The 25,746-nt window shown below is 51.0% G+C and overlaps 1 protein-coding gene across 3 annotated transcripts in view; it reads right to left on the bottom strand.

Moving 5' to 3' along the window:
* Positions 1-5,305: 5,305 nt before the first annotated feature.
* The window catches only part of NCS1 (neuronal calcium sensor 1), a 134,402-nt gene continuing 113,961 nt past the window's right edge, over positions 5,306-25,746 (bottom strand). For 2 of the 3 annotated variants that reach the window (XM_084649858.1, XM_084649860.1), the window contains exons 4-9: positions 20,791-20,929; positions 18,813-18,891; positions 17,788-17,876; positions 17,029-17,106; positions 15,849-15,968; positions 5,306-12,407 (exon numbers count right to left, since the gene is read on the bottom strand). In XM_084649858.1, the coding sequence (XP_084505984.1) occupies positions 15,870-15,968; positions 17,029-17,106; positions 17,788-17,876; positions 18,813-18,891; positions 20,791-20,929 (484 nt within the window). In that variant the 3' untranslated portion in view covers positions 5,306-12,407; positions 15,849-15,869. Of the gene's footprint in view, positions 12,408-14,044; positions 14,632-15,848; positions 15,969-17,028; positions 17,107-17,787; positions 17,877-18,812; positions 18,892-20,790; positions 20,930-25,746 lie in introns of those variants that run through there. The other variant, XM_084649859.1, reaches the window with a different exon arrangement.

The following is a 25,746-nucleotide window of genomic DNA, read 5'->3' as shown; positions in this document are numbered from 1 at the left end:
CTAAAGCCATCGTGTCTCCCTCTCCATCCACAGAGGGGGAAAGGGGCGCAGAGTGTAACCCCCAGCACGTGGGCAGGGTATGCTCGGCGGGTGAAGAGAGGGGGCCCCAGCATTAATCTCACAGGACCATATGAAAAGCAGAAGAAGAATAACAGGATTAAAATAAAATAAAAACCACAGCAACCCCCCCACCCCCTCCCCACCCCCGGCCTCAATCCAGCCTCAGTTTTCTCCAGGCTGAGACTGGATGCCACATTCCGGCCTGGAATGAGCTTGTGCCGCCCCCCCGCACCTGTACGCCCCAGCCCCCTGCAGTCCTACCCTGCTCTTTTTAGAGACATGAACTAACTTGCTCCTTCCAGCTGCCAACTCCCAGCAGCCTTGTTCGTTCGTGGTGCTGCACTGAGCCAGAGCGGTTAGCAGCCATTGGTGGGCAGCGAAGGATCAGCAAGGAGCCCCCGTGCTTGTTACCCCCACGTTTCCAGCCTTGGAGTCAAACATATGGCCCCGGCCCCTGCGTGCAGGCCTCGAGAGGTAAAGGCTGGAGGGGAACCCCGGAGGGAACACTAAGCCTTCGGGTTACAGCCTTTCCCCAGCTGTTGTGGTGAGGAAACCAGCAAAAGAACCCACTGGAGATTAAAGGTTATGGTGCCACGCAATCAGACCAAAGGAATGGGAGTAACCTAGGGTTGCCAGGTGTCGGTTTTCGACCCTTAAATTCCGGTAGGAAAGGGACCTTGGTGGCTTCGGTTAGCACCACTGACTGGGCCATTAAAAGTCTGGTCGGCAGTACAGGCAGGCTCCCTACCTGGCTATGCGCGACTCCCGGGAAGCTGTCGGCATCTCCCTCTGGCTCCTAGGCAGAGGGACGGCCACGGGGGCTCTGCACACTGCCCCCATTCCCAGCGCCAGCTTAGCTGCTCCCATTGGCCAGGAACTGTGGCCAATGGGAGCTGAGGGGGCGGTGCCTGCAGGCACCTGCAGTGCACAGAGCCACGTGGTCGCACCTCTGCTTAGGAGCCGGAGGGAGATGCCAGCAGCTTTCTGGGAGCTGTCTGAGGTAAGTGCCACCCACAGCCCGCACCTCCTCCTGCACCCCCACCCCGGAGCCCCCTCCTGCACCCAAAAACCCAGCCCCACCTCAGAGCCCATACCCGCAGACGGAGCCTCAGCGCCACCCTCCCCCCCACACCTCAACCCCCTGTCCCAGCCAGGTGAAAATGAGTGAGTGAGGGTGGGGAAGAGTGAGTGACAGAGGGAGGGGGATGGAATGAGTGGAGGGTGGCCACAGAAAAGGGGCGGGGCAAGGGTGTTCGGTTTTCTGCAAATAGAGAGTTGGCAACCCAGGAGCCAGGTGATGTCAAAGGAGTTTGAGCACAAGGTACATAAAGAAACAGATGCAGCTGGATGAGCCCCCAGACTGATTAATGTATGAATGGGAAGAATTTACAGGAACTCATTATTTTAGGGTCTTTCTATGGACTTAATATGGCAGCCCACACTCAAATGTATTACAAAGCACATGGTCAAGTCCCCAGCCTGGAGAGATCAATGGCCTGCCATATATAAGCAGTGGCATATTTCTCATTTGGAGAGGCTCACTTCCTCGGAAATCTGGCGCCATCTATGGCCTGATCCTCAGCAGTCCCTGTTTAGCTGATTGTCCTGGAAACCCTTGTGTTGGGCTTGCCATAGGCACCGACTCTGTGGGTGCTCCAGCCTGGAGCACCCCCAGGGGAAAAACGGCAGCCCCCCTCCCAGCCCCTTCCCTTCCCCCCCAGTTCTTCCCGCCTGCCCGCCGGCCCCGCCCTCCTCGTACTTCCTGCCTGCTGCAATCAGCTGTTTTGCGGCATGGAGGAGGCTGGGGAGGAGATGGGGGAGGGAGCGGAACGGGGTGGGAAGAGGCACGGGGGGGGGGGGTGGAGCAGGGGTGTGGCATTGATGGAAGGTGTGGAGTGTAGGGGTCGAGCCCCCCACAGGCACAAAGAAAAGTCGGCACCTGTGGGGTTTGTGCTTGCCCTTTGGGAGGTTTCTGGGACTGCCTTTACCTGTCCTTTCACGTCCCAAAGGGGTTTCCTCAAAGCGGGTGTTGCAAACCAGGTCCTCTCTCCACGTTCCATCCTTCACTTCACTGTGTAAAGAGCTGGAACGTCCCTCCCTGGCGGTGTCCAGTCCAGTTCCCAGCATTCTTCCAGGCTCCTTCAGCAACATAGCGTCTTCCACCTCACGAGGCCGCACCGCTCCTCTGAATCACCCCTGGGAACCAGACAACCCTGGCAGGAGCTCCCTCTTCCTGACTGCCAGCCCCGATGATGGGGCTGGGTGAAGCAGGCTGCTTGGAAGGCAAGCAAATGCTCGTTGCAGCCAAGATTTCAAACAAATGTTGGGCAACAAAACCTTTTAAAAGGCTGGATTCTGCCACCCCTCCTCAGGCCAAGTACAGCCTTACTCCAGGGGGTGTCCCAGGGATTTCCCAGCATGGTAGGAAGTTGATGGAGATGCTGGCCTTTCATGGAGCTCATTAAGAGACAAGCTCAAATTAGATCCTGCAGACCATGCTTCTGAGCCAAACTGAATTCAGGGGGATATTCGTGGAGTAAGGTACGTCTCCCCGGGGCCAGATTTTGATGCCTTTACTTGTTATGGAGAACACCTGACTGCACGGATAGTCCTACCAGCAGTGGTGTGTAGCATAAGGGGCTGCTTGAGTGTCTATAGGAATCATACTTAGGGGTCCAAAGCGGAGGTAGAAGAATCCTGCCCCAAACCAATAAACTTGAGGGACAAACTGAGATTCCCAGGGCATGGATCAACCTAACTATACAGCTAGTGGCAACGGTTACAGAACAAGAAGCCTGGAAAATACAAGGGCTCCTCTTTTTGGGTGAAATCCTGGCCCCATTGGAGCCAAAGGGAATTTTGCCATTGACTTCAGTGGGGCCAGTTCAACCTTCCTCTTTAGTCTGTTGTTTGTATGTGTACAGCACGTATGTTCCTAGGTAGAGAATCTCTCACGTACCTGGCTTTGCAGTGCACCACAGACCACGTGCACTTTGTTCCTGTCATTAAACTTTTATTTCAACTGTCACAAAGTTCTGGGGTTTTGTAGGGTTTTTGTTGTTGTTGTTGTTCTGTTTTTTTGTTTTGCTCTTGAATTCATCTCAAGACTTAAAAGACAAGGCAATAAGGGGCATGCAATCCAAACCGGAGGGAGTGACACCAGAGCCAGGGCTTTACAAATGGGGATCTTTGCAGAACCTGCTGTTTCTTAGCCCAGGGCTCAGCTGATTGCCGGTGAGGACACAGAGCGAGGGGTGGACAAACGTTCTTAGGAACAGAAAGAGAGCGAGAGAAGGACCTATGTGCGAAAACTAATTCCCTGCCCCATTGCTAAAACCGACTTTGAAAAACAGGGACTCAAAAGGACTTGGGACGTTTGATTTCCTTAGCAGCAGGGAGGGAGGGAGAGAATGGACAATTCCTGCAGATCATTCTGCAGACATCTGTGCAGTAAAGAAGCAGACGCGAATCAATCCTTCTTCACCCTCCTGGTCACTCTGCTTTTACCTGCTAATTGCGCCTCACCCAGATTTATCTTTTCCTAACTACTGGGAGTGGATGTGTCATTTTACACAAAGTAAACCATTTCCCCATGCTGATTTCCCCCCCTGCTGTTCCTCAGATGTTATTGTCAACTGCTGGAAATGGCCCACCTTGATTATCACTACAAAAGGTTTTAGAGTAACAGCCCTGTTAGTCTGTATTCGCAAAGTGAGCTGTAGCTCACAAAAGCTCATGCTCAAATAAATTGGTTAGTCTCTAAGGTGCCACAAGTACTCCTTTTCTTTTTACAAAAGGTTTTGTTTTTGTTTTCTCTCCTGCTGGTAATAGCTCACCTTACCTGATCACTCTCGTTACAATGTGTATGGTAACACCCATTGTTTCATGTTCTCTGTGTATATAAAATCTCCCGACTGTATTTTCCACTGCATGCATCCAGTGAAGTGAGCTGTAGCTCACGAAAGCTTATGCTCAAATAAATTGGTTAGTCTCTAAGATGCCACAAGTACTCCTTTTCTTTTTGCGAATACAGACTAACACGGCTGCTACTCTGAACCCTAACTAAACCAAGTGGTTCTCCCCTGTTTGCCTTCTGTGGATCTCTTTAAGAGACAATTATCCTCCCACAACTCAGGCCTCACCCCAGGCTACCACTGTCTGTTCTGCTTTGCAATCCACACATTGATTTACTCCTTATCCAGTGGCTGGCTAGCTGGTCCAGCCAGTCCCGGATGCTATCACAATGACCCATGTGTATCTATGGTGGCACCGATAGAATTTGGGGACTCTGAATCTATGTGTAGATGGCAGCTTTGAATGTCTCGTGGACTATTGGGAGTTGAAGGCTGCATCCCACACCATTGGAAAGGCAGTTTTGCCAGGGTCTAGGATCTAAGCTATCCCTGTGAAATCACACCGTATCACTCTCCACCCAGGTGACATGCAGGGAAAAACACAGCTTGTGTCAGTGCAGATTTGCTCACATTCAAGGGTGAACTCAACATGCTGAATGCAATGGGCAACCAGCCAACTCTCCTTGCCCTGCTCTCACGTTGAAACATTTCACCTGACTACGCCTGTTCCATGGAATGAGAGCTTTACTAGTTTTCTGCACTGGACCGAATTCTCCTCTGGTGTAAATGGGTGCAATTCCACTAACGCCTATGCAGTTTCACCCATTTAAATCAGCAGAATATTGGGCCCATTTCTTTGTCCTCTGCTTCTTCGACTGATTAACAAGCTGCAGGATGCCATGCCCTCGAGATCAGCACATGTGGAGGTCGATTCTACCTGTCAAAAAGGCAGGGCCAGACCCTCAGTAGCTGCACCGTCCAATGAAGATCAATGCAAGTACTGAGCCCTGCTCAGAGTGTGGCCCATGGGAGGTTTGTGGAATAGTGGCCCAGCGCTAAAACACGTCTCAAAGGCAATTGAAAATGAAATTCCTCACAAGGGAATAGCTGTAGATAGCTGCTTTTGCCTGTGCTACAGATCATTATAATTAAATGACTAGTCAAGAGGAAAAAACCTTCACATCTCCCTCTCTTTCTGTCTTGTACAATGGAAACTTATTATTATAAGTCAGGGGACCCGCCAGTCTGACTTCCCCCCAAATATTGCAAATCTTTTTTTCTTCTTGAGGAAACAGCTAAGCCCAGACAAGATCCAGAGCTACAGCAAAAGGTGATATAAAATGGCAACAGTTATCACACGAACAGAAAAATAAAACAAAAGAAAAGGAAAGTACAGATCCCGCATTTTAATCTATGCAACACTGACAGTGACAGATAACATCTAGTGCCAGAAAGCAAGTTATCACAGGCTGGCCATGCACCTTTAACTCTGTTACTGGTTGTTTCTTCAAATGTCACAGCTGCAACCCTCTTCTCTCTTTAGTCCAGGAACATCTCGGGAAATGTGCAGAAAATATCACAAAAACAAACACATCAGTTGCCGTTGTTGTTTTTTAATAATGACCCAGATTTTTTTTAAAAAGCTAATGACTTGGTGAAATAAACTGAATATTCCAAAACCAGGAGGAAGAGATTTCCGCATTACTCATGGTTCCTTTGTGTTTCATTTTCCAGAGTCTGTGCAAAATCGGTTCACCAATAATAAATAATAGTCATATAATACTTAGCACTCAGACAGCATTTTTATATGTAGATCTCAAAGCACTTTACAAGACTGGGTAGATGTCAACCCCATTTTACAGATGGGAAAACTGAGGCACAGAGAGGTTAAGGCCAACGTTTTCTCAGGTGAGATGCCTTCTGTCTTATTTTCTGGGGTGCTGAGAAGCTGCAGTTCCCGTGGCTTTCTGCTGGAGGGGTGGATGCTCAGCACTTCTGAAAACAAGGCTGAAGGCATCTCAAAGTCAGGGTCCCAAAATCATTGGCCACATTTGAAAAGTTTGGCTAAGTGATTTGCCCAAAGCCACTCAGTGAGTCAAGCGTTGAGGCACGACTAGCACCCAGGTCTCACCAGTTCCAGTCCTGTACCCTCCCCATTGGAACGTGCTGCCCCTCGGGGAGAAAATACGCCATTGCTGAGTTCTCAAACAACCCTGCAGGTAACGTCTGGCTCCAGCAACAGGCTTGCCTGTCCACAAGGGAAAACTTACATGGTCACAAAAAAAAAGATGAAACAGGCTCTTTATTAATCAACCAAAGCTTTTTATTCACTCAAAACCTGTTCTGCTTTTTAATTTGCAAATATTAAAAGAATAGAGGGGTATGACAGTGACTCTGAGCTAGGGGACTGCACTGTCCTGAAGGCGGCAGTTGGCGAGGGTCAGCAAAAATTGCCAAGCAGAAATCATCTTTCACTGCCAGTGAGGCAGGGCTGTGGCGAAGACCTCAGGTACAGCTCGAGGGGAGGTGGGCTGGACTGGAACCAGCCATAGCTTGGGTGTCACTGTGAGGTACGTTTCTCTTCCGCGCTCCCTACCAGTTGAAGCCCTCGTGAGCTCAAACCCAACACTTCTTTCCCGCCCCATCTGGATCCACTCGCCCTGACAAACACAGCTTTCTTTCCTATCCTTTCTAACGGGGTAGGGAGGCCAAAGGCTCCATTCCGCTTACTCCCTTAGCTGTGTGTGTCAATGGGGCCCACCACCATCTTTTGGGCCTTTTAGTAGCTCACAGGAAGTAAGCTAGAGAGAGAGACCTGGCAATGGAGAGAGCTTGGGGCTTCTCCGAGTAAGACACTGAATCCAGTAGCATCCCCCATGTTGCGGATGCGATTGTTGAATAAAAGCGGTTTGCTGAAACATGAAATTCCTTGCTTACTCGAGAGTGCTAATCATCAGGGCTCTCTGCAGCTCCCAGACCAGGGGTTGTTTGTTGCTGAGCTACAGACAGCTGCTGCTACTGAAAATCTGGCAAAGACAATCTATTTGTTAAACAATAGGTGTGTGTGAGCTGGACCAATTATAGAGTGTCCCTTGAAGTACGGTGGCTCCTTCATACAATGAACTGGAAGGTGAAAACCCTCTGCCAAACTTAAAAGCCTTTCTGAGAAAAGTGCCAGAACAAATACATTCACACTTGCCTGGATATTGTTATAAACTTTGTGCGGTTAGTTAGTTATCAGCAGGGGAAGTTACAGAAGTGTCACATTCACCTTAAACACCAGTCGGTATCAGAAAGTGACCAGCCTGGGGGGAAGAAATGGTGAGTCGGGTGGCACCGCAGAGAGCTACCAAAAATGAGAGCATTCTGGCCACAAAGCAGCAGGGGAATTGAGTTTCCCTTGGAACGACCAGGGCGGTATGTTCCATTCTTCTTCACCCATCCATCCCTGTAACATATCAGATTGAAGGGAAAAGCAGGAGCCAGCCAACTCCCAGCTTCAAAGGGAGAGAGGCATTGCTCTTGGGTGTAAAAACAACTTGTGTGCCCTTACAGAGAACACGGTAAATGTTCAATTCCTTGTCTCGCTTCCTTTATTTCAGGCAAGGCTTTCCAAAAGAGCCCGCAACACCCAGGAAAAGCTCAGGACCCCCTGACACCTTCAAATCCTTTATCTCATCCCAGTGGCTCAACAGAGATTCATATGATGGTCCTGCTCCCCTTGAAGTCAATGGCAAAAGTCACACTGGGCCAGATCCTCAGCTGGTATAAACTGGCATAGCTCCATCAAAAGCAATGGAGCCACTGACTCTATACCAGCTGAAGATCTGGTCCATTGATTTTAGTGGGATCAGGATCAGGCCCTATGAGGTCAGAATTTGTCCTGCAATAAAATGCAGCAGTTGTTTGGTGAGTTTGCCTAAGGTTGATCAAGTCTCCTCAAGAAGTGCCACGGTCAATGGGTCCCCGCCTTACAAAACAATACTTCAGTAGCCCGTAGTCAAACCCCAAGACAAAACCTCTCAGCATACAGAGCTGCAGTGTCTTGATGCTATTTCTGTACAATATCTATCTTCTCATACAGGATCATTTCCTAGTGGAACCATGCTGGTTTCAGAACATTCCACCGATGGGGCTTTCTGGATCAGGAGTCATTGAAGAGGCTGGATATTATTTTAAGCAATGACAGAAATGGTTCAAGCCCCAATCCAGGGACTCATCTTTATTTAGGAATGAAAATTAAGCACTTGCTTAAGTGAATTCCTGAATAAAGGTGGACCTGATATTCTATGATTCTATGATTCTAAGCATGTGCTTCTCTGGCTTGAGGCCTCTACTTGGAGGAATCAGTTACAGTAGAGCCGATCCAGAATATCCAGCCTACCTGGCGAATAGAACAAGAGGGGAAACTGACGTTCCTACCACATTTTCAAGTCAAGCTAAGCACTCCATGGGATTTGCAACCCATCAGTGGATGGTCTCTGGCCTCACTGCATGATTGGTGCCTTTGAGGGGAACCAAAACATGCAGTTTTTGTGGTCCTCCCCCCAAATCTCTCTCTCTCTTGACCTGCTAACGCATGAGTCATCCCCGAGCCCTAAAGCTAGATTTGGAGCCAGGTCTGTTGCGCGGCATACTGACCAAGGTCTTTACAAAGCCTTCAGTTCTGTCTGGAAGTACGCAAGCTGGACATGCACACAAATCAAGCCCCGGAAGCCCAGCTTAACAAGCAACGAAACAGACCATGCTACTTCCAACAGTTTGTGCTTTTCTGATACCAGTGAGAGAAACGTGTGGAAAGGGATGGCCTTTAAGAATGGTATAGACGGGATGTCTGGGTGCTCTGTATGATTGTTACAAATGGAAGGTAGCCATAGGACAAGACAAGAACTCCTTACTAGTGCTGGTTCAGGGCATGGGGAATAAATAGCCACCTTACATAGATGGCCACTCTGCACTAGGGCTGGGATTTAGGGGTTAGGTGCTATTGGGATTTGAGTGGTTACCTCCCTCATTTGAAAATTCCAGCCTTGGAGCCAAAATTGACATGTACAGTTCACCTGGAATTAATTCTCTGCCCCTGCCACCTCTGCTGTTTGGTCCTTGATTTGCTGGTTGGACCTTGGGCTGGCTGAGGCTACTGCAGACAGCTCCGATGTGCTGATCACAGCTCATGCCTTCAGGCTTGGTGTTCTGTGGGCCAGGAGGCCTCCCACCCAATGCTGCCCACGCAACAGGGACTAGTCCTCAAGCTGCTGTCCATCAGAGTTGCTCCATGGAAGTCAAGGGAATGATTTATACCAGCTGCATTTGTGACCCAGTAGCTGAAAATATTGCTCTGGAAAGGGTGGGTGACCTCGCTGGGAAGGATGAAGGACATCATTATAACCACACAATGAGAAATAACTTCCAGCCCCACCAAAGAAAAGGTACTGTGGTATTAAATGCAAAATGCAGGGCAGATGCAGTTGCTTACACTGATGACCGTGGGGGTATAGCACTCCCCTCTTGTTTCACGCCAAAAACAAACAAACAAAAAGAAATCAGGCCATGCTCTAGAAAGTTACAATATCAGCTGACTCGTCTTTCTGCTGGAACAGGAATGGGAGAACTTCCAAGGTAACTGCATGGTGGTAAAGAGAGGATGCAGACTGTGGAGAAAAGCCTGCCTGGTTTCCAAAGCTTGTGATAGGCCAAAAACTCTTGTGCTTCCACGACCAGGGTACGACCATAACCTGCAATAGCGAGCTGAGATTGAGGGGCAGCTGCCATCCTAAAACATCTGTGCTCTGTGACACATGGAGGACTGAACATGGAATGCAAAGCACTGGAAGAAAGCCAGTGTTATGTACACGCTAGTGCAAATGTGTCACGGCTGGACGGAATCAGACCTTACTCTCCTCTGTGTCCCCCTATCGCCCCTAGTGCAGCCTACGCAGAAGAGAAGCCCTAATGCTGGTGACAGCTAATGGACATTTCTTCTTTAGTTCCAGTGACTGAAGTGAGCTGTTTTTGGAGCTGGAGTTCACGTTTCAAATCTATGTAGCCCTAGTGTGTGGACAATCTCGAAGTCTGCCCGACTACGGAGACAGGAGACACCCCTCCTATGGATATCTGCCCCTGTGCAAAGAGGCACCCACATTCACCACCCTGCAGGCATTCGAGTGCCAAATCTGGGTCACCTGGGCTGTATATCATCTCTGGCAAAGCACAGCTGGCTCTGGTTACACTGTAGGAATATGGTGGGAGAGGAAAGAAGGAAGGGGAAGCAGTGCTTGGCACAGTGACTGGGATTTATATACAGAAAAAGCGATTTCCGCTCTGAAAGATGGAGTCAGTGCCCTTTTCACAGGTTTCCCGCGAGAGGTTTCAAGTACTGCCTGGGAGAACCCAAGAGCAGATTCTTCCTCCTGCCTCCCGATCCATTACTCTGCAGCTGTTCTTGATACACAGTCGGAAGAAGAACAATGCTTGGTGTTTGGATCCCAAGATGATCAGAGCCTTAGAAATACTGTGGCTAGCGAGCAAAACAGGGGAACGCACCAACCTCTGGGTGCATGACCAAAAACGCGGGTGGAAAGGGGAAGGCCTCCAAAGTTTATGGGGAATTTGACCATTGCTCTGTGTATAGGCACCACACAAACCTTCCTGGGGAAAGCTTCAGGAGGTTTTCCGTTCCAGCCCAGCCATACAAAGGAACCATGGCTCGTGCCTGCCCTAGTCTTGGGTGCATTTGCTACTGTGCTTCTATTGTGCTATTCCATTTCGCCCCAAGGTGGAGATAGACCAAGCAGAAATGAGGCAGGGGGCAAGGCCGGATTTGTTTCGTTGATTGTTTTCCTGTTCATCAAAGCTCAGGTCCATCTTTGTGACCCAAACTGGGCACCGTAGGAATGGATGTGACCCACTGAACAAGGTGTTTCTAGCTCCCTCTCAATGCATGGCCCAAAGAGCAAACCTCAAGAGCACTTTAAAACTGCTGAACGAGAGCAAATGCGGCAAAACACTAAGAGGCTATAGCCAGTCTTCCTCCCCCTTCTCCAGGACACTAAGCAGCACTGTGTAGCTCTGGACAGCGTCAAGGCTTTGGGTTTTGCCTTAAACAGCTGTGAACTGTAGTTTGCTTAGACAACCCTCCTAAGCTCCACTGACCGGCTGGTTCTTTTCAAAAACTTTACACTGTACAATCAACCAACCATCTCTGTTCTCAGCCCACAGGCACTCCAGGCTCCCAACCTCCTGGAGGCTTAGCAAGGAGTTAATTCGGTTCCATTTTATTAACTCCCCATCCGCCCCGCAAGATAGGTACACGACAGTCCCGGGATTTTCCAAAAAGCAGGGTCATTTTAAAGCTCAAACAATATTGGCCCCATTAATACTTTTCATGCAGAGAAATATCTGGATACGGTATATTTCATCATTCTGCTTTACACAAAGGCAAGATGGCAAAATGACTGCGTAAGGGCAACAGAAATACAATTTGTTGAGAGGAGGACAGCATTCAGTCCCCGCCTTGGGATTTGTCTGGGGTACTAGCTGAGTTTCTGAAGAGAAGGAGGGAGGGCAGGGTGTAGGGACCAGAGACATGGGAATACGGAGAAGGGGGTTAGATTATCCCCCGTAAAACATCAACCAGCTGACAAAGCACAGTATAGTGGGGGGGTGGGGGATATTTTTGGCTTAATTGCTATCGCAGGCTATCTCCCCCTGCCATAGTGTGTAAACCTTGCAACTTTTATCACCTAGGTGTTTCAACACACGAAAGACTAAACATAGCAGCAACGGTCACAACAAATAAATAAAGATATCGATAACATAGATAGGCATAGTAACAAAAGCCTCACTTTTTCCATCCAAAAAAAAAAAAAAAGCACAATACTGTATCACAAAAAATATACATATCTCCCTAGCGACGCGGGCTGGGCGGCTGCTGGAAACGCAGGGGAGGTGGAACTTTCATTTCCAGTTGCCTTGTATCGTCCATCCCCTTGTCCTCCCCCCCCCCCCGATAAAGCAAAAGCCGATTGCGATCAAGCACTCAAGGACGGCATGCGGCAGCCGCCTGCTCCAAGACCTCAGCAGTACCTTTTGGTTCCTTCTTCATGCTGCGCTTTTCTATGAAAATAATGTAAAATATTTGTTGGTGTTTTTAGTCCGTTCAAAAAAAAAAATGTACTAAGTAAAAGCGAGAGGCAGGAGGGGTCTCCACACAGCGATGCATGATCCCTTCCACCCCAGAAGCTGAAAAAATCGCTGCTTTTTCTATTTTTTCCTTTCTTTTTTCTTCTTTTTTTCCCCCTTTTGTTGTTGTTGTTGAGAAAGCAGAAGTTGGCAAATGGACACAGTTAATTCAGAGTGCAGAGTGGGGGGGGGATGACCTCACACTTCAAGCACCTCCCTTGTTCGTGTAACATAGAGGAAGGCTGGAGAGGGACAGGCAAGCTTCTTTACTGAAGTGGTCTGATGGCACAGAAAGAATCTTCCTCCAGGCAACTGAAAGAGAAGTTGGGGGGTGGTGGGGGAAGGGGGAGAAGAGGAGAAAGCAAGTCAACCTGTGTTTAAGTCAGCGAAACTAGATACAATAAGAAATGTATTGGTAAGTCGGTGCTGCCAACTTGTGTCATTTTATTGCAAGTCCTGCCATCTTTTTTTTTTCTTCTTAAGGACCCAGCTCCTGGAGTCAGGTGACTCTTGCGAGACTCTATGCTTTCCCTGAAAATAGAATGGATGTTTCTCATCATCCTGGCTGTGGAGAAAAGTTTGGAAATATGACACTCCCCCAGATACATCCGAGGCGCCAACTCCAGAACCTAAGGTTTATTCTTTTTTAAAATCTCTTGGTTTATTAGCCAGTCTCATGATTTGTTAGGACCGTGCCAGTTTCTCAAAGCTTGCTGTTGGCAGTGTTGAGCTGGCTGGGTAAACAGGGAAAAATTCGCTGCCTCCTTCTGAAATTCCTTCCCCCCCCCATTTCTCGAGGCTTAAATTTTCTAAAATGGGAAACAGCATCCAAGTTATGAAATCTGAAGAACTCCAAGGAGAAGGAGGAATGTCGGGGTGAAAATGTTGATGGTTCCCACCTTCCCTTTTCTGTCATAATTCAAAATTTTGGAGACATTTCTTAAGGACAGGTTTTTGGGGCAAGGACTGCATCTGAGCAGCACCTGTGTGCTCCCACAATACACAGATACAATTCAATAATCATCCCTATGATTAACGCTGCAGAATATTGATGTGCAGGGGCTATTCAGTATCATACCCTGCCAGCTGTGTTACTGATGCTTAGTACACAAGCACCTTCCCCAATCCCCAGACTTTGCAAACTGCCTCTGGGGCTCTTCCATCGCGGCTACCATGTGAGTCACCCCACGGACCCCGCTGGTTTAAAATCCTTTACAGCGAGGCAGGTTTTACTGTATCGTCATCTACAACAGTCCTTGTAGATGCCTGAAAATCAGAAAGCGTGTTTGCGATTGTCCCCCAAGATTGTAGGAAGGAATCGATTCCCCCGTCGGGTGGTAGGAATTATAAAGCTCCCAAGAGGGGAGTTTGGAGCCAACTAGATCCAAGTCTAACAACCGCTCATCCCCCAGTAACTCACTAAAGAGTTTGTCTTCTCCTCCCTCCCAGCCTCTGGCTTCTCCAGCTTAATTTATTCTTTGCACCACTGCACACACAGCCCTGAAGAGCAGCTTTCCCCAGGCCAGGTGGCTGCTGCTGAGCTCAGGGCCTCATCGGGCCCCCTACAGGAGCTTGTCCTGCATTCCCGACTAGCTCCCTTCTGACAAAATGGCATTTCCTTTGTGCATTCACCACTAGAGTTTGCTACATATCGCCTTAAAAACAGCCAAGCGCATGCAGAAGGAGGCAGAGTTAGGGCTCAGGGGAGAACATAATGCACAGGGAATGCAGCATCTGCAGCGAATCAGTCTAATTAATCTAATTAGTGCCAGTCACCCCATTCCAATAATGTGCAGAGATGGGCTGAATTCAGCATCATTTCTTGGAGACCCCTTCCCAAATCTGGGTGTAGGACTAGCCCTCTCCCCACCCACCCCAGATGTGGCAAAATAAGAACCAGCCTGGTAAAGTGGTACAAAAATAAAATGAACCCATCATGGGTTTTTATCGGCCCTCACACTGCATCTGTGTGTGGCTTGACTTATGGAATTGTGAGGGTCAGAGACGGAGGAGACCTTGGACCTCATATCTGCCCCATCCTCCTGGCACTGCAGGACGGCTCCTTCCAGGGCATTCCCCAGGCTTTGCTCTAGCCTCGTTTCACAGTCCCACGTGATGTCTTGGGTTTTTCTAGGGCTATTAGCGTGGTCTCTTTGTGCTAGGATGCTCAAACCTGAGACGTGCTGAAGGAAGTTCCTCTGAGCCCCGGGCTGGAATCCCAGCACCATCCTGCCAGGGACAACGGGGTGATCTCCTTGGCTTTGGTCCAGCTCATTCCACGCTCTGGATGCTGCCACACTTTCCCTGACAGAGACGACTCATCCCTGGGGCACCTCACATTGCTTGAGGAATAGCCCAGACTGCACTGTCCACTTCTTCCTCCGCTTTCCCTTACCTCCTGGCTCCTGTGCCCTCCTCTTCTCCCTCCTCCCTGTTCTTCACCCCCTGCATTCTAATGTGGCTGCTTCCTCCTGCTGCTCCATGTTACCTGGGCCCAAACATAGCGAAGTACTTCTCCACAGCATGCACAGTCAACCTGTGGAATTCATTGCCAGGGGATGTTGTGAAGCGCAAAAGTATAACTAGGTTCACAAAAGAATTAGTAAGTTCATGGAGATAGATCCATCAATGGCTCTTAGCCAAGATGGGTAGGGACGCAACCCCATGCTCAGGGTGCCCCCAAACCTCCAGTTACCAGAGGCTAGGACTGGATGACAGGAGATGGATCACTTGAAATTGCCCTGTTCTATCCATTCCCGCTGAAGCATCTGGCACCAGTCACTGTCAGAATACAGGACACTGGCTAGTTGGACCATTGGTCTGACCCAGTATGGCCATTCTTATGTTCTAGCATTGACAGCACAGAAGACACTGTCTGCCCACTCTCAGTTCCTGTGCCTGGCACCACAACAGACCCCAGCACCATGAGGAGCAATTGTCCCAGATGCTGGGACTGGATGACAGTCCAATCACTTAATGATCGCCCTGTTCTGTTCATTCCCTTGGAAGCACCTGGCATTGGCCACTGTCGGAAGACAGAATACTGCTCTAGAGACCATTGGTCTGACCCAATATGGCCGCTCTTATGTAGGGAAAGTCCTGCTCAGTCCCTGCAGCCCCTGATCAATTCCTGGCAAAGTTATAAGCAACTGAAAATGGGCAGTGTCAGGCAACCTTAAGGGATGGCACCTGCGCAGTCTAGTCACCACGTAAGAGCTGTGAGAGGCTGGAGCATGCTCAGTAAAGATGGAATCTTTGGAGACTTTCGCTGCCAAACTCTAACAAGTCTCTACGGTGCATGTGGAAACGGAGATTTTTTTCAAAGGTTTATAATGTGACCATATTTGGGTGGATTTTAACAGGGGTGGCCAAGGCACTTTCCTGATATAAAGGCCACCCACCTGCCAAATTTCAAGCTCTTTCTCCAAAGCATGGGGGTGCTAGGCCTTTTCAATTAAACAGTTAGAAGACTATTTTTAATATGGGCAATATAACCTAATTTTTTCCTAGCATCAGGAAACGGCTGAACTGTTTCAGCTGAAACTCCTTCCCACCCCCACCCCCCCCAACCCCCCAAAAAGTTCAGCCTGAGGCAAACACGCAGCACAGAAAATTTCAGCTCAAACAGTTCACGTTTGGCAAAGTTATAAGCAATTGAAAATAGGCAGTCAGGCAACCTTCGGTCTAGGCAGCACCGCCAGTTCTGCTTACAAAAAACAGAGATCCCCAGTACTACCACCTTGCTCGGCTTACCTCAGCTTGGGATCCCGGGGCCTATACGAGTCCATCATAGAGGGACAGTGCCTGTACGATGGAGGGATCGGCTTTGGAGCCTTCCTGGAACTCCTGCAGCGTTAGCTTCCCATCGGCATTCTGAAAGGCAACGGCCGTGAGAGCTGGCGATGGCCAATATGTCGCAACTAATTGTTTTATTGAAATGCCCTGGACCCAGAGGAACAATCTGTGCTTGGGTATTAAAGAGAGACAGCTTTGAGCCAAACATCCCTTGCCCCAAACTCCACGGAAATTCAGATTTGGACCCGGCCCCCCTTGACTCTGTCCCATCCCTGATATCTATCCCAATTCTCTACTGCCTCACGTGCACGTTGAGGAGTGGATTCGAAGGGCACCGTGTTCCTCTGGAGCCGCCCCACTGGCCTTTGCAGCCCTAACTGGGCCAAGTGGGCAAGAGTAGGCCTGGAGAGTTGGCCACGCTGGCTGGGGTGGGGTTATGGCTAAGAGGATAGATACGCTGGTCCACTCAGCAGCCTCCTCTGGCCCTGCAGTAGAAACAAAGGCTGCCCTTCCCCCAGGGCAGGCGGTGATGGAAACGCACCTGGCAAATCCCACTTCACCCCTGGGCGTGACACCTCTCTAGTCCAGCAGGGCTGAGTCCAGCCCAAAGTGCCAGCCTGCCAGAGACGCTGATTCAGCCAAGCGCTCAAGCCCAGGCTTTGCTCGAAGTCTCCACTGGGGTTTAAGCACTCTGCTGATTCAGCCCTGCATTGGAATGAGATCACCCATCACATCCACACCTGGTCAGGCCAGCCTGGGGTCAAGAATCCACGCTCACAGGCAAGGGGGAAGCTGGAAGCAGGAAGGAACTGTAAGGCAAAGCTCCGCTCCATTGGGCCCAGTCTAGATCAGGAACTAACGGTTCACTGTCAAATGCGGCGCCATGTCACACCCAATGATGAGAGGCCCTGAGTAGCTGGGGCTCCCACCAGCCCATGCAGAAGCTTTGAGCAGGCTGCATAGGTGAGATTTTGTGTCCACAGTGAGAGGAGACGACTACAGGTCGGTGGGTTTCATGGTACATAGCACCTGTCGGGGGAGCGGGACCCAGTCTGGGAGATGGAAGAGTGGGGCTTGTGACAGCCGCCGCCCCCTAGAGGTGAGGAGAAAACACACAAGAGTCACCATCGAGTCTCACCTTGTCCATCATAGCGAAAATCCGATCCACTCTCTTCTCAGGTGTGTTTTCCTCTTCTGGAAGCTCTACCGTGTTTCCCTGTAGGGACAGGAGAGAGTGTAACTTACACACATTTACTGTTTGTGGCTGGGCTGCATCCTCAGTGCTAGGTGTCTGGGTCTCACTCTCTCTCTGTGCATTAGGGGAAGAACGCCCCGGTCTAGAGCTGAGCCTCTTCAGGACAGTTCTGGGCGGCTCCGTCCACTCTGCGGAAAGCCTGCTCTCTCCACCGCAGGCACCTTTCAGCCGACCTCACGTGCATCCCAGTCACAAGAGACTCCTAGCGAAGGGCCACATCCGATCCCTGCCCCCACTTGGAGCAAATGATTCCAGCACTGGGACCTGGGGCTGCGGCAGTCTGGGAAGGCAGGGCGGGAACACAAGCCTCCCGCAGCCAGCTGGCAGCCAAGTGATGCTGATGGGGGTCAAATGCTCATGGCAGGAGCCTCAGGTCGGAAGCCACCTCTGCTCTCTAGGGGGACGAGTTAGCCAGCAGGCTGCCCTGCTCTTCCCCACCTCAACCCCCTCCACCATATCCACAAAAGCAGCGGGGGTGACCTGCCACAGGGGCTGCCCACATCCTGCCCCACTCTGCCCATCGGAGCCATGCTAATTTGACTCCCGGACAGGCCTGCTGCACTCAGGGGAATGGATCTGAATGCAAGGGGGACCGCAGCGCGCTCTACCCCAGCGTCCTCTCCCCCTCCCCCCGACACTCACCACCATCTGATAAATAGCATCTACGATGTCCAGCATCTCGTTCCTCGTGATGTACCCGTCGTTGTCCAAGTCGTACAGTTTAAACGCCCCTGAAACCAAGAGTGATGCTGAATAGCTGAGGAAGCGCCGGGAGCCAGAGGGCAGGCAGCACCCAGTGTGAATGTAGCTTGGGCTGGCAGTGAGAGTCTGTCAGCCCTTAGTGGCCTGTCTGTGCCAGGAACAAGCCATCTCCTGGGGGCCACTTCCCAGGGCACAGACATCACTGGCACTCCCTGGCCAGTCTCAGCTAAGAGGCCCAGATGAGCCCCCACGCCCCAGGCGAGGTCCCTCAAGTTGGGGGCAGAGGGGTAGCAAGGGGGAGCCCTGCCTTGCTAATGCCTGCACTGGACCTGTGGATAAAGAGAGGCTCTGTTCTGCCGGGTTGTCAGTCCGCCAGGTTTCCTAAGTACCTTACCGCACGCAGAGTAAGTTAACGCCCAGCTCTCTCCTCTGGGAGCCTCCCTTCCTGCACCCCAGCGAGCGTCCCCCCATTTCAGTTCGGGCTGTGCGATGCGAACGCCTGCACTGAGACCCTAAGACAGAGCCCTGGCGCAACAAGGCTCTGCCCTGCAACTGGGCGCGAGCTTCCCCGCCGGAGCCCACAGGTCTGTGCCAGGGGAACTCACCCTCGCACACGGAAATGAGCTGTGGGAGCGTTGCTTGGATGTTCCGCCTCGGACGCCGCAGAGCGGTGCCAGGGCTTGAGAGCCCCAGCTCCAGCGGTCAAGCAACGCCCACGCCGCTATTCTTAGCAGGCGAGTGGGAGTCCCGCTAGCCCCAGTCTGTGGGCCCTGGCTGGGAGCCTCGCTCCCGGGTGCAGGTTAGACATACCCAGTGAGACCCCTCTCTAGTGCTCTTCCCTGCTTGGGCAGATGCTCACTGCATGGCTGCCTCTTGCTATTCTGCACCCGTTCTGGGCTCAAGAGCAGAAGTGGGGGGACAGAGAGAGACGCCGTTCCTTGCTTCAAACTGAGCTGAGTACTTACACCGCAGTTTCTCATCCAGGGTCCCTCGGGACGTGACCGACAGCGCCTGGATGAACTCCGAAAACTCGATCCTCCCATCCTGAGAAGGGAAAGAGAGCTCTAGAGTGACACAGACGTCAAAAGCACAGGGGCCGAGGTTTGTATTGTTACACGTGTGTGCCGCACCTATGAATCACGCATGCAAACACATGTGGAGTCCCAAACAGGCCTGTTCCATACAGACGCTGCGCTGCTGATTCACTGTGGTGACGTAAGCAGGGTTAATTGCATTCCTGCTCGTGGGGCTCCATCACTAGATCTTGTTCAGGTGACCCCCTGACCATAGCTATGGTCCAGTAGAGTAACAGTTCTAGTTACTCTTGGTGCTTTGGGACTAATCAGCTGGTAAGAGAGGGGGCAGGATGCTGGGCACCGGAATCCACTGGCAGGCACCTGATTCTGTGGAAGGGGAGCAGCTCCCTGGTATCCCGACTGGTGGAGCAATTCCATTTCTCTGAGCAGAGTTTCACTGGTCCCTTCTCTGCTGTGAATTCCAATCCCAGGGCCAAATTCAGAAGAGACATGGTGCAAGTTACGTTGCCATCAGTGGGCATGTAACAGAGTCTCAACGGCTATTGCCTTGTGCCATTCCGATCTGATAGCATTTTACCCTTGCTTTGCGCATCTGTAAAGGAAGACACGGTGCACAAGGCAGTGGGGAACAAGCCCAGGCAGTCTACATTTGGTGTAACTTAGGGAATGTTTCCACTGTGCACCAAGGCCAGGCTCTGACTCAGGTTTGAGCCCAAGCCCCACTTCTGTCCACACACAAATCAGTCTGACTCGGCAAGTGCCCAGGACCCTGCTGGGGGGGCAGGGGGAGGTCAGAGCCTGTGTCCTGCTGTGACTCATGTCCAAGCCCTATCCTTTTGCAGTGTGGACGGAGCTCAAGCCGCAGACCCAAGTGAGAAGGCTGGCATAGTGCCATATGGACCCGGGGCTGACAATCGTAAACCCAGGCTTACAATGCAGTGGGACACGCAAGTGTGGGCAGGGAAACACTGAGTCCACAAGCCCAGGTCCTGCCGACCCATGCTCAGTGTGCAATGGAGACATCCCCTTTGTGCCCAGAGGAGAGGGATGTCGGGCGGGGCGGGGGGGAGGGGAACATGTACAGAGTGAGCGTCCTCTCCCCCCCACAACAACTTTAACAAGTCCTGGCAGAACGAACTGCAGCTGAGGGATGGGGCGGTGAGGTGTCTTGGAACTAGGACAGGGTCTCTATCTCTCTCCCGTGAAATTGTCTGCAGAAGAAAAACAAACGGGGGAATTACTGGACGGGAACAAGAACCCTTCTGCAAGCAAAATGGCGAGAGGGCTCCTGGCAAAGGCTGCTGCTGACTGGCCACAGCAGAGCAGGGCTCCAGGGTTGTCTCCTCAGCAACTCTGTCTGCGCAAAGAGAACCGCTGGTGGCCAGGCGACCACGGAGTCTGACACAATCCAGGAGCTCACCCTCGGAACAGGGAAGAGGGTCGTAGCCACCAGGACAGAGGCGAGAGAGAAAGGAGGAGGGAATTACAAACATTTCTCTCCGCTGCAGCTTGTCTGTAAAAAGCCTGATCTGGCCAGCAATGTCAGACCTGCAGCTCTGGGTAATTCTGGCGGCTTTAGTGGGTAAGGGACGGCCTGCCTGATGGGCCTCTGTTAGCAGCACCAAATGTCTCCTTTTCCCTCTTCCGCACTTCGTGGACTATCCGCCTCGCCCTTCAGAATCACAAAGTAGAACGAGCATGGGGATTTGCTGCTAAAGCTTCTCCGCTTGAAATTTCCCTACCCCGGGAAGCGACCGCTTGGATTTTCACACTCAAGAACTGACCAGTGAGCGGCTGTCACTATATAAGACATTTCATGGCACCCTAAACCACACAACTCCCGGTGCGTGAGAGGGGTGCGCACGGAGGGCCAGGGGGGCTCAGCTTCTGTCATTCACCCACTTACTTTGTTTTCATCAAAGACGTTAAAAACGAAGGTGGCAAATTTCGTTGGGTCGCCGAAGGGAAAGAACTGCTTATAGATCTTCTGAAAGCCAGCTGCATCCAGCTGTCCGCTGGGGCAGTCCTTGATGAAGCCCTTGTACCTGTGAAAGAAAGAAAGAAGAGTTAGTAACTGGTAGATTGGGCACGTCACACCCACCTTCCCCTCCACTGACCCAGCTAAGGCCATTTCTGCTATGCTAGTGCTTATCTCTACAGCCCCATTCCTTTCCCCCAGGGCTGAGCTTTCTCTGCCATTACAAACAGCCCATCCAGAGAGTGAGAAATTCCTGAAGGCCAGTGTCCTCCCCCCCTCTTTTAAAAGGGCATGTGTGTTTCCTGAGCAGCTCCGTAGCCTGCGGGGTTCAGTGACAAGACAACTGGTGTTTTGTAGGAGGCGCCCATCTGGTATCAGCAGTTGGTGCAGAGACGCGGTGCTGCGTTCGGATCTCAGCCACGCGTCCCTTGGAGGCTGGCGCCAGGCTGAATCTTGACTCTCCACAGCGCTGACCAACTCAGCAAGCAGCCAGAAGAACCAAAGAGAAGCAGGGAGTAGCTGGCGATCTCCTGAGGTTTCCAATTCTCCCCCGTGAGGATTTCCAGCTGGCGGGCTCGTCCTGGCAGATACCTCACTTGCCATTCCCTCCTCTGCGCATGCAGTCACCAGGAGGGCACTTGGCACACAGCACAATACAGTAGGTTCAAAGGGGAGCTGTTCCTAACAGGCCAATCCCCTTCCTCGATGCTACAATCCTACCACACTGGCAATGTATTTCACACTTTACTAGTCTCCTGTTCCATCTCTGCATGCTACAGAGTGTCACAAGCCCACCTCCGGTCCAGACATGTGTGTCTAAAGAAGGGAGTCTAGTCTAGTGGTCAGGGCATGGGAGTCAGGAGGCCTGGATTCTATTCCTGGACCTACTAGCAATTCACGTGCCTGCTCTGTGCCTCAGTTTCCCCACCTGTAATCTGTGGATCAATGAGCTCCACAGCTAGAAAGTGCTATACAAAAGCTAGGTATTAATTCTTATCACAAGCAGTTCTAGCCCAGCGACCAAATCTTCTGCTTGACGAAGGAGTATTTTTATTAGTGTTTAGTGCTGGGGTTGCAGCCCACCAATCTAGTGATCTGAACGTAGGGCTGGGGACCGGCAATGCCGGAGCGCTAATCCTTGCTTTGATACTGACAGGTTACAGCCATGTTTTCCTGGAGCACAGCAGGGTTTGCGAAGCTAAGTTAACATCTGTAAAGTGCTTTGCAAGATGAAAAGTGCTGAAAGCATTAGTCCAGAGACCTCGCAGAGCAGAATACGCGCATTACGGTAACACTGTAAGTAATTAAAGCTACATGCACACAGCCCTGGCATTGGGGTACATTATGTAATTATCTATCTGCTCAGATTAGGCCCTGAAATGCTAGTGCCCGATATCCACTGCTGCTCTATATACTCATTTAATGGCAGTTACCAGGAAAGTCTCAAGGCAACAGTCTAAGAGCTGGTCTGCACAAGAAAGGAGGTTTCCGAGTAGTAGCCGTGTTAGTCTGTATCCGCAAAAAAGAACAGGAGTAAGGTGCCACAAGTACAAGAAAGGAGGTTGCCCCAGCTGTGTTGTTCAGGGGTATGAAAAAGTCACGCTCCTGGGAGATGTAGTTTAACCAACCTAAGCCGCAGTGGGGTCGCCCCTAGGGTAACAGAACAATTCTTCTCGCGCTGAAATAAGTGTCTACACTGCAGTGCTACGTCGGTGCAGTACAGTCGTGACGCTGCAGCGCTTCTAATGCAGCCACGGCCTAACACAACAGCACCACAGTTACCTCAAGTCTCTGTACCCACACCAGAATATCAAGAGGCCAAAGACTTCCTCCGGTCTTCACACAAAACTCCACTGACATTAACAGGAGCGCTGCGAGTGGAGTGAAAAGGCCAAGTATCTTCAGAACGGCTGCTCCAGGCCATTTTGGTTGAGGAGTCCTTAGTGTATACATAAAATAATCATAGTGATTAACGTTTGACAAATAGCGCTTTCCATCCATGCCTCTCAAGGCACTCTACAGAGGAGGTCAGAATCATTATCCCCTTTTAAAGACGGGAAACTGAGGCACATTTTCAAGCTAGGGAAGCCAAGGCAAATTTTCAAGATGGGGAAACTGAGGCACGTCTGTGCAATGGGGAAACTGAGGCACACAGCATCACAGCAGTCCTTGGCAGCATTTTAGACCAGACCCTGGGTCGGCTGATTCACAGCACTATGCCCCAGCTACTGGACCACTCCGCTCTCCCGACAAGGATGAAAGACTTCATCCTCCTAAGAAGACATCATATTGACTAACTCTTCCGTGTTATAACAGGAGGTGAAACATTCTGATTCCCTGCAATACCAAAGGGTGCTTGTGGGCTGAGGTTGATGACTGAAAGGGCTCCCCAAAACATGCTCTCCCCTACGGTCCTTGCAACAACTTCAGCAGAGCGACGCAGCTCAGTTCTCTTTCTCCTGAGCTCCAGCAAGCGCAGGGCCTCGAGTCAGGAGATCTGGTGTCTATTCTGGGCTCTGCCATTGCCTTGCTGTGACACCTCGGGCAAGTCCCGTCAATGCTCTGTGCCTCAGGTTTCCCATCTGTAAAAGGGGGAGAATATCTCCTATGCAGCAATGGCGTGAGGCTTTAACGAATGCCTGGCAAGTGAGTTAAACCCTGCAGCTGGGAAGTGCTATGGCAGAGCTGAGCAGCAGTACTGTTAATGCAGCTGGTTTGACAGAACATCTTCCCTCCCCTCCTACAGATCCAACCACAACTGGACAAATATAGGTGACAAATATCAGTCCAGTGACTGATGGTATTTGCAGTCCCTTTCATTTGCTTTCCGCAAAGAGCCATGCAAGGAAAAATGTGTTTGCAAGAATGCCCACGGAAAGGGAAAGCCTCCTGGATAGCTGGGCAAATGTGCAAATGCTGGTGCAACAGCGGCAGAGGGGCTGGCATGGCTTGGGTTTGGGTGCCAACCAGTGTGGGAGCAGAACTGACGTTTGAGGGACAGCAAATACCTGAATGATTCAGGGGCAATCTGCAGGCTGGAATCCGGTCATGGGAAAGGCTGAGATCAAAGTTTCAGAGTAACAGCCGTGTTAGTCTGTATTCGCAAAAAGAAAAGGAGTACTTGTGGCACCTTAGAGACTAACCAATTTATTTGAGCATGAGCTTTCGTGAGCTACAGCTCACTTCATCGGATGCAAGTGAGCTGTAGCTCACGAAAGCTCATGCTCAAATAAATTGGTTAGTCTCTAAGGTGCCACAAGTACTCCTTTTCTTTTTGAGATCAAAGTGTGCTTGTGGGTAATTTGTGATGGGGAAACGTGTCCAAGTCCACCCCATCAATCGTCTCCTGGGAATACTTTGCTCAGCTCCAATCCCAGTGAACCAGGGTGGTTGTGTATCCCCCCTGAGCGCCCCTCCCCCCCCGAAGGCATTACTGAGCAGAAGGCAGAGTGCAGAAGGCCCTCCTGCGTTTCTATGTACGCAGCTGAGCTCCTATGGAAAAAAATCTGTGCTTTTCTACCACTGAAACATGTTAGTTTCCCAGCTACGCCCCTTCGGCGCAACAAGGCACAATGAAGAATACCGCCACCTTACCAAGGTGATCTGGGATGCCCAGCGGGCTGGCTCCAGAATGAGCAAGGCATTATTCTCAACGGCGGTGTTAATGGAACTGAAACTCCTGCCTGTGGCCGGTGGCACTCGCTGATGGGTGCTGGCAGGATGCTTAGCGAGCTGCAGACAGACTAAAGCTCTGGGCTGGATTGTGCTGTTAGCAGACAGACCGTAGGAAGGGGCGGTGCATAGGCGAGGAACACCAGGAGGCGCTGTGCCTCTGAGAGGCCATAGTCTTCCCAGGGCTCCCTGCTCCAAAAATAATTTGCACCATCTTTTTATGGAGTTGGGTGTGTTCCACTACTGGGTGGTGCAGGGGGAGAAGGGGGAGCCATAAGTCTTCCTGCTGCCTGCTCCCTCTCCATCCTGGGTTGTTCCTGGGTGGTGGCGGGGAGGAGAGCCTTGCCCCCATGCTCCCAGGGTTGGGCTGTGCTTTGACATGGGCTCTGCAAGAGGGTGGAGAGGGCAATAATTACTGCTTTGCACATCTACCTTACACTCAGGCATGATCCAGACCCTGTTCTTAGACTGTGAGCTCCTCGGGGCAGAGGCTGTCTCTCGCTGTACGTATGTACAGCACCTACCACAATGGGGCCCTGATCTCGGCTGAGGCCTCTCGGTGCGACCAAAATTCAAACTAATAACAACAATAAGGTTAAGGATAGGTTACAGTGCACAGTTACAATCTCTGCCCATCGGGAATTGAACGTAGCTAAGGTTATAAGAGAGACATTAAAGGGCCCACCCTGGATACCCTTGTGTCCAAGAGAAAACAGTAACCATCAAACCAGCAGATCAGGAATAGGAAACACCCCAGACACGCCACGGCTCTGTTAACTTGTGCATTTCCCAGTCCTCTGGGCAGCCTTTATGCGGCTTTAACAGTGCCCCTAGAACGCGCCCTGGCCATTCTGCCAGGACCCCGCGGGTTGAGAACAGCAGCCCCTGTCCTGGGTCAAGCCAAGAAGGGGGAAGGCAGGGAATGGCTTGCATTAGGCTATCTTCCACTGGTGCAGCTCCAGCAGCGGGAGCACTCCCGTAGACAGAGCTCAGGTCGTTTTACCACCTAGGACAATGGTAACACCTAGCATCCCCGCAGGTGTCATCTAGGCACCCAGGTCACAGACAGATCTCTGGTGCAACTCCATCAAAGTCAATGGGGTTATCGCTGAATGTACATCAGTGTGACTGGGAGCAGAAACTGTCCCTGGGTCCATGTATTACATATGCTTGGATACTGGGTGTGACCGCCAGGCAAAGTGTCCAGAGCCC

Source organism: Lepidochelys olivacea, assembly GCF_965140295.1.
Source record: "Lepidochelys olivacea isolate rLepOli2 genome assembly, chromosome: 16".
Lineage (NCBI taxonomy): Eukaryota > Metazoa > Chordata > Testudines > Cheloniidae > Lepidochelys > Lepidochelys olivacea.
This window is presented reverse-complemented; position numbering and strand designations above follow the sequence as displayed.